We start from the raw sequence: 12,242 nt of genomic DNA, 5'->3' as shown, positions 1-12,242 counted from the left end.
TCAAATACCCACCATGTGCCCTCATGTCTTACAGGCATTTCAAAATCCTTTTACTGACACAGTAGAGTAGAAATTATATCCCTGCTATGGATTCAGAAACTGAGGTCCAGCTAGGAAGTGGAAATGTGAGTTTTTAAATGATGCCACTATAATGGTTAGGAGCATGAAGATTTAAATCTCAGCCCTGCAACTTCCAGGCCATGGTTATTTAGGGAAGTTCCTTGGCCTATGTTCCTTAATTTTCTCAGCTATTTAATGGGCATGGGGTCCACTACCTGACAGGGTCAGCATGAAGGCCAAGTAAGTTAGATTATGGGAAGTAGTTAGAGCTTAAACGCACACCGGGGCTCTCTGTCACCTAAGGCTCAAGGCCACTCTGCTCTGCTTTATCTGGGGTGACTTGAGAATCAACCCAAGCATCCCCAACGTTTTAGAAGTGGCAGCAGCCACAGCAAGAAGGCAGCGTGCCCACGTCCTGGAGATCGCGGATACCAGAGCCAGGTCTCCTGACTATAAGCCTCTGTGCCCGTACTATGATGGAGGGGAGGGGTGGGGAGAGGAGGTGAGATGAGGAGAGGGGGAGAATTAGACTTCTCCTTGGCAGAAATGGGAATAGACAAAATAATGGCAGAGAGACACGTGGCAGCCTCAGAGCTAGACAGAACCAGGCTATACACATGGGACATAAAGAGCTAAAGCCTTGGGGACAGGCAGATCTAATGACAGGAATCTCAGGTCCACCACTCTTAACTACATAACAGGGGATGAACCACCTTACCTTAGGAACCTCAGCTTCCTCATCTAGAAAATGGGGCAGTAATGCCAGACTGATGCTGTGGGGCTTCAATAAAGTGTTCTGTGTAGAGCACTCAACTCAGGGACTGGCAAATAATAAATGCTCAATAAATCACTGCTATTAATTACTTGCCTCTGTTCCCAGGCAGTGAGTGCCCTTATATGCACTTTGCATCTTCCAAGTAAGGTACAAGGGTAACATGTAGCCGTTTAAGTGGGAGGAGGGATGGGCAGAAAATAGTGTACAATGACTAGGTCAGAAGATTTGAGACTTTAAGATCTGACTCTGCTAGTGACTTGCTGTGTGACTTGAGGCAAGTCCCTTCCCTTCTCTGGGCTCCAATGGTCCCATTATAAAAGAAGTGGGTTGCAGTAGGGGATCTTCTAGGTCTTTCTCACCTCCTATGAAGTTTCTAACTTCTTCTAGGAGGCCCAGAGTGCCTACACAAGCATTTCACAACACTGAACCTAAAAGCTGCCCCTGCTTGGAGAGTTGTACATGCAGGAACTGTGCTGTATCCACAGCAGACCCCTAAAGGCATGAGATAGATGCACACTGCTAGTGGCAGAAAGACTTTCACGGCCACCTCTGTGATCCATGTGACGAACTGGGTGCATCAGTGACTCTACTCCTACCCTTCCGACCTTGCTCCTCCAGAGCTACTGAAAGCCCCATTTAGAGCATCGCTTTGTCCACAAGCACCTTTAGTCTCTCCCTCCCCTGCCGCAGGCCCTGCGCACACATCTTCCACAGACTCCATCCCTTCTCCCCTAATCGCCTGCAAATTCCCCACAGCGCTTCTCCTGCAGAGCCAGGCCTGAGTTCTCACCTCGGACAGCTCAGAAACATCTGAGCCAGATTAAATGTTGGGACAATTAGCACTTCTCCCCAGCTGTCTGGGGATGGAGCTCCTGCCCTTTGCCACTAGCCTGCCCTGGAAATGTTCAGGGTAGTGGGAAGGACAGGGCTGTGGGCCCCATCCACACCGCCCACTCACTCGTAACTGTGGGCAAGACCTTAGCCTCCTAGGCTTCTTTCCTCATTGGAAGAAGGGGATGATATTTCTTTTTCAAATGTTTGTTGTGAGTTGTCAAAATGAATGAAAGTCTGGGGCACCAGCCTGGCATCCCGGAAACACTTAAAAAAGCTGTTATTACCAAGGTTCTCTGCCGTGGTTTACAGGAATAATAACGCTATAAATTTGAGAGCTGAACTGTCCAATATGGTAGCTACTATATTAGTGTGGCTGTTTGCACTTAAACTTGAACCATTTACAATTAAATAAAGTGTAAAACTTAGTTGCTCAGTTGCTCCAGCCACATTTCAAGTACTCCATAGCAAGATGTGACCGGTGGCCACCATATTGCAAAGCACAGATAGGGACCATTTCCATCACAGCAGAAAGTTCTACTGGGTATTGCTAGACTAGAGAGTCTATATATTCTACAGGTTTATTTGAGCAATAAATCAGGCTTCCCTATGGTTCATATCAATCTCCCACATTCTGATTTTATGCATGATAGATACCCCCACAATCTCCCACCCCACATTCTGATTTTATGCATGATAGATACCCCCACAATCTCCCACCCCACATTCTGATTTTATGCATGATAGATACCCCCTTCTTTAACTTTCTGGGACTAGCCTCCCAACAGAGGGATAACTTTCAATATGTTGCCTTTGTTTCTGAATTTTATAGGAGCCCACATGAAGCACCAGAGATTCTCTCCACTAGAAGTGACCTCAAAGGGAGGTGTTTGTGGTCTGTGCCTTCCCCAGGGCTGTCATGTATGGTACACAGGTTGTGCACTGCACAATTTGAGGGTGATACTCATAGGCATACTGTGCTTTTACTACCTCATGTAATCTTGACAAACTATGAGTCATGAGAAAACTGAATCTTAAAGGATTAAACAACTTGCCCGGGTCCTCCCACGAGGAAGTGTGAAGTCAGGATTTGAACTCGGAGTCCAGATCCAGCATCACAGGGGCTCCCAAGGCATAAATGAAGCAGAGGCTTTATTTGTTAATTTGCTGTTAGTGGAGTGGGAGGGAGAACATGAACCTCCCCTATACTAGTCCCTGTCCTTTGCTGCCATAATCTGGAACTTGTTTGGAAAGCAGAGAATCCTGACTCCATACAAGCTGTTTAATTCAAGATGCTTTGGGCCGTAGGTTTCTGCTGTGTTTACAGGCAGCAAGAGGGGATCTGAGGTGAATACTAGATTTGGCTCTCAGGCCCCTGGTCTGAGGGTAGAGGAAATTCATTTTCGGTACAAACTAGTAACGTCAATTGTATTAGGAGCCCATTTGGCACACGTCTCCTCATTCTTTGCGCCGACAGGCAATACGCTGCTCCTTCGCGTCTAGCCTCTCCACCAGTTGCCAAACAGAACTGCTTGAATCATCTGATAAATTTACATTTTCCTCTCCTTTAAATACAAACTGGCCATGAAAGGTACTTGGCAGGCCACAGGCAGACTGGGTTTCAGTTTGATAACATGACCACGGCCAGAATATTACTTGGCTCAGCAGTTTGGGTAACTGTTAGCAACAGTTTTATGTAGGGGAGGGAGAGGGAAGTTGATCAGCCTGTGTGAGGCCGGGGTAATCTCTGGTCTTTTCTTGTTCCGGCACTGGCTTCTGCTTCCCTGGCAGTCAAGGATGCGAAGGACGTGGGTACTCAGTCATCCATGGGTGTACTCTATGAAGGATTTTCAACTGGTGCCTGTTGGATTCAGTCTGTCTATAGTCTGTCTGCACCTAGACTCTGAATCTGACTCAGGTGACCCCAGCTCTGTCACCTGGGGTGGTTGAGTGACTTCTCCCAGCATTAGTTTTTCTTATTTGGAAAATGACAAGATTGCTCTGAAAGCCCACTATGGCTCTTTCTCATACCTTGACATTTCCTGGGCACCTGGGTGCCTGGCACTGTCCCAAGTGCTGAAAACTCAGGGAAGATTAAAGAGGTGGTCAAGCATTTCATAACCTGGGGAAGGGGACACCTGAAATGAACTGCAGTGTGGTATGGCCAGTGCATGGGGGGATGGGGGCGGCTGGGGAACTCCAAGGAGGGGTACTGAGCCCAAAAGTGGAAGGAATCTCAAGAAAGAGTTCCTGGAACTGATAGTCACCAGAGTGGGGGGATGGGCAGAACAGATGAAGGGGAGTAGGAGGCCCAGGCTTGAATAGTAAGTCACAGGGATAAGAGGTACAGCACGGGAAATGTAGTCTATGGTAGTGTGATAGCCTTGTAGGGTGACAGATGATAGCTACATGTGTGGTGAGCACAGTGTGACGTACAGACTTGTCAAATCACTATGTTGTACACCTGCAAAAATATGGCATCATGTGCCAACCATTCTTCAGTAAATAAGGGGGTTCCTGGAGGAATGGGTGTCTGAGCTGCCCTGGGAAGGAAGATTAGGAGTGAGGCAGCTCAAAAAGGTAGGACAAAAGCTCTTTAACTGAGAATGCAGAGGTGAGAAGGAGAACAGTCTCATTCATGATCGGGAGGCCTTGAATCCACCCCAAGGAGCTGAGAGTGTATCCTACGGGGCATAGGGGCCACTGGTTCACCAGGGGCTTTAAGCAGGGGAATCGTCGTGATAAGATACATGCTATGAACAAATCCCTCAGGCTGAAACGCTGAGAATGTGCTGGAGGGAGGCAGGGCTGTAAAAGCAGGGAGATAATCAGAAGGCTGCATGTGGCCCAGGAAATAGATGACGGTGGCCTAAGTTAGGGGCGTGGCACCAGGAACAGGGGAGAACAGCTTCAGGAGATGTCCTGGAGGCAGAATGGGTAGGACTTGGTTTGTGTGTGTGGAGCAGGAGAGAGGAGGGCTAAGGATGGTGGTTTGGCAGGGCCTGGCATTTGGGGGGGGGGGCACACTATAAAGATGGGTGAGGACCAGTTGCAGGTGAAGCCTGGGGCCCAGCTGGCTGAAGGTCCTTGCACACCCATGAAATACGGGGCTCAGTGTACCAACCCAAACCATTCTATCATGGTGGAAACGCTAGTGGATTTAAGGCTCCTTTGGAGTGAGCTGGCCTCTTGTTCCCCCTTCTCCATCCTAGATTCCCCACCCATCTCAGAAGGAGCAAGAGAACTTCAGTCAGAGACTCCTCCTGCAGGAGTGGGGAGAATGCAGGACTTACTCCCAGTTATAAGGGGATGGAGACAAAATCCCAACCCTCCTACCTCCTCCTCATCTCCCTTTCTTCCCTAGTGTTCTCCACACTCTGAACTTCTAGTCTGAGCCTAGTGCCCCTTCTCTTCATGCCGGCAGAGCCACTGATGCCTTGAGGTCACGGCAGCCTCATGCTTTTACCTCAGGGTAATCGAACGCAGGTCATGGAGGTAGAAAGTTGGCCAACACTGCTCTGGACGCTCTTATCAGAGTGACTCATCTGTGGTCGACTGTACACCGTGGGATTCCATACGTGCTTTCCTTTGGAAGGGTTCTAACACCACACATTTCGCAAAGCTAAGAGTCTCTGAGCCAAAATAGGGTGCTCAGGGAGGACAAAAAGGCTCTGGGAGATTACAAAAGAATATAACCAGGACCCAGTTTCCTAACATCTGCACCGGAAACACTGTCATATCTACAGAGTCTCCTGGAGGACGCTGTTCTTCAGACACAGCTGGTCTTCAGTAAGCAGATAGGAGCGGGCCCAGAGCACCGGCCTCAAGTTCAAGGAGTCTTACCTGGGCAGCATCGCTGTCTTCACACTTGATCCTACACTCGCTGTTGAACTGGAAGCCATTTGTGCACTGGTAGAGCCCATGGAATTTCGGCGGAGGTGGGTCACAAGTCACAGGAACACAAGCCCCGTCCTGCCAGCTGCCATCTTGGGTACACTGAGTCTTGAAGGCTCTTCTTCAAAGAAGAGATTAAAGAAGAGACGTCTCAAGGACCAGACGACCAAACTCATGCCCCATCCAAACACCCAAGTTTCTCTGGAGCCAGTCGGCCCCTCCTTTCCCTTTCCCGTTCCTGATCCCCTACCTGTCCTTTTGGTTGGTAGAGAACCACTGTGTAGGGATTAAAGAAAATTCACTCACAGAACTTGAGGCAAGCAAGGGTTTCAGACAGTCTCTCAGTTGCATGTGGACTGAAATAAATTTCTAGCCCTGCAAGCTCCGGTCCTCTCCCTTTCTTCTAGAATGTTCTGATGGGTGCTAGTATGATGACGATATTAACACTCACCATTCGTTGAACAACTACTGTGTGCCAGGCACTTTACGAACACTTTATATACACATCCTCATTTATTTTTCACAGTCCTCCTCTGTGGTAACTGATACTATCACTCCCATTTTAGTGTTGAAAAATAGAGGCCCTGGGAAGTGAAGTCACTTGCCTGAGGTCACATAGCCAGTAGGCAGTTCCTAAAAATGTCCCTCTAAATTCTCACAGGGCAGCATGTAATGTAGAGTGGCTATTCCCTCTAGCAAAGAAATGGATGCTTCCTTCTCATCAGATATCCAGACGTGGCTCTCTTTGCTCCCCAGAACCTGTGAGTGTATGTTTCCAGCCCTACTTACTTCTTTGACTTTCGGGAGGAACCAGGCACGTGGTATCCAGGTTTGCACTTGTACTTGCAGAAAGAGCCCACCTTGTGCTTATTCTCTCGGCAACGGGCTGTCTGGAGGTCTGCGTTGGGCACCGGGGGCGGAGCTAGGCACATGAGCTCACACAGGGCCTCTGGGAAGGACCAAAGTCCATCCTCCATACAGGTCAGCAGACTGTTGTTACCTGGAGGACACAGGCGGGCAAGGGTTAGCAAATGTGGGGGCAGGGGGATGGGTCTCTGACAGCCAAGCTGACTTACAGGTTGCCTGGGCTTAAGTCAACTTGTAGAGCCAGAAGATTCTTCGAATTCTAGACCCTTCCATTTACAATTGAGAGGCCCTAGGGAGATCCAGAGAGCTGTGATAAAAGGAGACCCAACCTGGGGAGTAACTCACCCCATATCTACAGTAAATGAAAAGTCAAGGATCCTGACTCCTGACTCTGAACCTTTTATACTACATAGGAAAGAGACCTCCATGCTTCTTCCATCCATCCTCCTTGGTTTGCCAGGTGGGCATCTGAGCCTGGAGATGAACATACCTGCTTTCTGATCATTGACACAGGAGGGCCCTATCAGAATCTACTCTGAGCTCTGATGTCAGGGTGCCATGTGACCTCAAGCTGCCTGCCACTCTTCTTTGGGCCCTGCGCCCCTGTACTTATCCTAGCCCCCCTCATGCCAGAAAGTGACAGCACTGTGGTATCTGGAGGCTTGATATTTCTTTCAGGCCCCAGTGTTCAGTGAGGCTTTGCCAAAGCAGCTGAGAGAGCAGCACAGCACCGTAGCCTGTGCCAGCTCTGACAGACGTGCTGATTGCCACCGGGAAGCTGGCCTGATGGGGAATGTTGCAAATAAAAGTAAAACACGAGGCGGTAGGCTTTTCACTGCCAGGTCATATATTATCAATGCGCAGCGTGCCCAAAACCTCCCCAAGACAATTGGAGATGGACCTGAAACCTCGGTTTCTCAAGGGGAACGCTCCTCTCCCCATTTATTACTGAATGGTGTTGACAAGCAGTGCTGGAAGCACGTGGGAGGCTGCTGTGGGGATGTGAAGGATGGAGGGGCGGAGAGATGGGGCGAGATGGACATTCACCACATCCCAAGTGCCATGGACATGTTACTCAGCTATTCTCACGGCAGGCTCATAGTATGAGAGCGCACACTTGGAAATAGAGACTTGGATGCTGAAGAGACCCAACTGAGTCCTCAGTTAGTAAAAGGTAAACCGAAGCTTCAAGCCAATTTTGTCTAGTGACAGAGGTGGTTATTATTTTCCATGGGAAGTTGGCTACATATGTTCAGTGGAGCCCTTCTCTCTGAGAGCCAAATAAGAGGGGCAAATCCCAACTCTCTGATCTATAGGAAGAAAGCAATTGCTCCCACCTTTCACGGCAGAGAAGACGAAATGGAACATCGATGAAAAGTGTGCAGTAAAGTGCTGTCAGATTCCTTATTTGATTCACTTTATGCCTCCTAATGTCACCTTCATTGGCAGATCTGAGGGGCCCATGTGAATTTCACAGAGGCCTTCATTCATCCAACAAGCATCCACGCAATGCTAGGTGCCAGCTTTGCTTTTGTATGGTGGGATAAACCCCTCAAAGCCAGGCCTCTTGGAACTTATATTCTAGTGTGATAGGAAGAAACCCAATAAACTATATGAAAAAGCGAACTGTCTGATGTACTAGAAGGCAATAGATACTCCAGAACAGAGGAAGAGGAAGAGGAGGAGAAAGAAGAGGAGGAAGAGGAAGAGAAAGAGGAATGAGGGAATGCTGGGCACTTTTCTATAGGCCCCTTGCTCCCCTGACCCCATTCATTATCTTCTTTCTCCTCCTGTGCAAGTGTGATCCATCTGGTGAGCACAAGGCAACCTAGTGTCTGTGAACCCCATAGAGACTGCATGTTGATAAACAGTGATACTGCAAACTACAGAGACTTCTACATCAAGTAAAGGATGATTCATTTGGCGTCCAAAGAAGCAGGGAGGCTTCTAGAACACCAAGAGACTCCAAACTGCTTTTTGCATTGCTTTTGTGATTGGGACAGTATTTTGGGGTACACAGGCATAGCAAAAGCTATAGTCTTCTATAGCTTTTGGAGGAGGGCAAGGAAGAGGAGTTATAAAAGATATAAGCTGAATTGACCTCTCTGAATTTCCCAGGAGGGATAAAATATCTGTGGAAAAAAGTGTTTGGACTCCTAAAAGTATACCATATCAGGTATGCAAATTATAAATTGTGAAGTTAAAGTCATGGTCCTTTAGTGGCAAGATAACAAAAACTGGAAAATGTTACTCAAGAGAGGAAATGAAGGGGGGAAGGGGAGGAACGAGAGAGAGAGGGAGAGAGAGGGAGACAGAGGGAGAGACAGGGAGGGAGAGGGAGAGAGAGGGAGGGAGAGGGAGAGGGAGTGGGAGGGAGAGAGGGAGGGAGGAAGGATGCAAACCAGAAATACAATTCTGGGAGAGGGTATATAGGAGTGAACTGTGTACCACAGTCCAAGGAAGAACCACACTAGAGCAGGAATTGGTGCTTCAGGACCATGGACATGCCCCCACCCCAACAACACAAAAATCCAGGAGATGCAGACACAGAATCGGGATGACTATGCCCAACCATAGTCACTACTGTAATCCACTATGTGGCATTGAAGAAAGCAGGGTATAACACATGCTATCCATGTCTTGTCCTCATCCCCTTGGCCCTGACCTCTATACTCTGAAGGAGGGTTACTGTACCTCTACAACCCTGTGCTGGAAGCCTTTTGTTGTGGTCATGCATGCACCCTGTGCCCATGCACAAGACAAGCTCACAGTGCTGCTGGAAGTAGTATTCAACCAGTGATGGAGCTGGTGGATTAACACGCCAGTTCCCAGAGTTGTGGTACCTCTGAGGAATATTCTGCACTGTCTCTCACAATTCCCCAAAGGGACTGGGCTCTGGTTGCCCACAGCATACCTGGCTCTAAAAGAGACCCTGGATACTTCTGTCAAGTCCATGCCTCCCTATCTCATTCCCTACTGGATTTCCTGGGGGAACACAATGCTCTCTGGAAAAGGACATGCGAGCTAAGATCAAGAGTCAGATGCTTAGGGCGCCTGGGTGGCTCAGTTGGCTAAGCTTCTGACTTAGGGCTCGTGGGTTTGAGCCCTACGTTGGGCTCTGTGCTGACAGCCAGCTCAGAGCCTGGAGCCAGTGTCTCCCTTTCGGATTCTGTGTCTCCCTCTCTCTCTGACCCTCCCCTGCTCACGCTGTCTCTATCTCTCTCTCAAAAATAAATAAAACATTAAAAAAATTTTTTTTAAAAAAGAGTCAGATGCTTAACCAACTGAGCCACCCAGGTGCCCCTCATCGGTTCATCTTTTATAGTCCAGAAAATAAATCTTGCTCAGTCTGCCTACAAATGTGCCTAAAGAAATTTCAATCTCTAATGAATATTAAAATAAGTATAAATGTACTGTTGAAGAGATGTGCCTATTTTTATTATTTTATTCAAAAGATTACCCAGAAGACCACATCTCTTTGGGAGTGCCTTTAAGACTGAAATTAACCTAGGGCAGAATACAAGGAGGGAAGTGCCAGGAGACCTAACATCTGGCTTCTTATTACCTCGTACCTGGTCCCTGTATCCTAAAGTCAGGGGATGGACCTTGTTCATTCCTTTAGTGCCAGACCCTAGCTTAGTGCCAAGAACAAAGCAGGCCTTTAGTATCCATTTGTTAAATGCATGAACTAAGATGAATCTACTTCTGACACTGAACAAGTCAGCCAACCTCTCTGGCCCTAAGCCAAAGCTGTCTTTGAGTTCTTAGCAACTTTAACAACTTAGGATGTGAAAGCATACTGGCCACTGTATTGTTTTGAGAAACACAAATGCAGCTAGATAGACTGGAAAAGGACACACAAGCCCTCAGGAGGCTGCCCTGGCCAAAGGCTAGTATGGCTGGAGCTGGGAGGAGAGTCAGTTTCATTGCTCCTGGTAAGAAATAGACCTTAACAGAAGTTACAGAGGAGGAAGAAGAAGAAAGGCAGGAAGTATAAATAGAAAAGAGGTCTTTGTACAATGTCCTGGGCCAGGTGAGGCAGGAAACACGGACATAAAGGATTTCAGGATGGTTGTTTTCCCAAAAATAGCCAACTGGAACTTCACCCAGCACTGAAGCTGCAGCAAGCCAGAGGGAAAAGCTGAGGCAGAGGAAATGGAGCCATCAAGAGAAGCAGGCCATCCTCTGCCAATTTCAGTCTGGAAAGTGCATTCCTAGGCTCCTGGGACCCCATGGAGTCAAAGAGAAAATCTGAGCTGGGCTTGGCAGTCCTGGAAAGTATGTCATTTGCTCAGGAAAACTGGGCTCTCACAGCTCCAGCCGAGGTGAATCAGATTACATTTTGATTGTTTAAGTGTCCAGTTCTCCTGAATATTTGAAAGGAATTCTACCAATAGCTGTTTGTAATTGAGTCCATGAGGCAGGCCCAGAAGGAATTTTCAGGGCCATCTTCTTGACGTTCCTCAGAACCCAATTTTTCACTAACCCCATTCTGTAGGTGAGAAAACAGACTCCCTGAAGGGAATATGAGTCGCTCAGTCTAGAGTTGGGCTCCCTCCAGGTCTGACTCCTAAGCGCGCCCTCTCTCCCTCTCTCTCTCACAATAAACAAATAAACATGAGAGAGAGAGAGAGAGAGAGAGAGAGAGAGAGAATGAGCGAATCAAGGGGAAAGGGGCAGAGAAAGGAGAAAGAGAGGGAGACAGAGAGAATCCCAAGCAGGGTCTGAATCATCAGCACAGAGCCCAGTGAGGGGCTTGAATTCATGAACCCCAAGACCATGATCTGAGGTGAAATCAAGAGTCAACGTTTAACTTCCTAAGCCACCCAGGCACCCCCCCTGCCCCCAAATGCTCTCTTGACCCCACCACAGAGTTTTTATCCTTGAGCACGGCCAAAGAACATGTCATGGAATCAGGAGAATTTGGATGAGTGAGGTATCTCAAAATCAAGAACTGGTCATACAATAAGATTTCACAACCCTCTCCCCACTGTCCAGAATGGTGCCCCTCACTTCCACATTTCTTTATCAAGGGTCCCCATTTGTCATTCCACATGCTAGACTCAAAGGAAAGAGGCTGTTCTAAAATGCAGTCACCTCCAGGGACAATTAATGGAAACTTCCCAAGATGGGAGAGAAAGGAGCCTGCAACATTGGACACCTGCCACGGAGGAGAGGCTTGGGAATGAAAATGGCAGATATAAGGTAGATAAGTTCACCAGACTGGTGGGAATGGCATGCCTAGCAAAGGACCACTTCTAGAGTCAGGACTCCTGCCTTCTGGCCCCATTGCTAATGGTAATGTCTTCTTCTCTGGGGTCTGTTTCCCCATCACCAAATTAAATGATTACCCTTGATAACCACTGGGCTTCTTCAAGATCTAAAGTTCCAGGTTTCTATGGGCTTCTGGGTTGAGGGACAGGCTTCAGAAAAGGTTAAAGGGCTTTAGAAAAGGCTTGGCTCTTAAAACCTGAGCAACTGCTCAGAGTGGAGCAGAAGCGAGAAAGGAAGAATTATGTCAGAGATGACATCTTAGCATCCCTCATGTTGAAAAGTGGCCTCGTAGGCAGCTGTGTGATCTTGGACAAATCTTTTCTCCACTGTGACTTTCAAGTCCCCAGGCATAATCTGAGTAGTGGTCTACCATTATCACCCAGCAGTGATTTGGACCCAGTGGGATTCTCATCCATCCTTTGCCCTGACCATCCCAAACACCAGGCTGATAGATGGAGAAAGAAGCATTCTCTTAGAAGTTGTATGACAATTTCTCTTGTAGGGTGAGGGCTACCCTGCTTTTTTTTTTTTTTTTTTTTTG

The 12,242-nt window shown here is 47.9% G+C and overlaps 1 protein-coding gene across 1 annotated transcript in view; it reads right to left on the bottom strand.

Annotated features, from left to right (window-relative positions):
* The window catches only part of PAPPA (pappalysin 1), a 243,099-nt gene that overhangs the window by 41,178 nt on the left and 189,679 nt on the right, over window positions 1-12,242 (bottom strand). Inside the window, exons 17-18 of the mRNA XM_077769774.1 lie at window positions 6,350-6,560; window positions 5,510-5,681 (exon numbers count right to left, since the gene is read on the bottom strand). Coding sequence (XP_077625900.1) covers window positions 5,510-5,681; window positions 6,350-6,560 — 383 coding nt within the window. The remainder of the gene's footprint in view (window positions 1-5,509; window positions 5,682-6,349; window positions 6,561-12,242) is intronic.

Source organism: Crocuta crocuta, unplaced genomic scaffold (assembly GCF_008692635.1).
Source record: "Crocuta crocuta isolate KB4526 unplaced genomic scaffold, BGI_CrCroc_1.0 scaffold95, whole genome shotgun sequence".
NCBI lineage: Eukaryota > Metazoa > Chordata > Mammalia > Carnivora > Hyaenidae > Crocuta > Crocuta crocuta.
The sequence above is the reverse complement of the archived record's forward strand: the minus strand, read 5'-3'. Positions and strand labels throughout refer to the sequence as shown.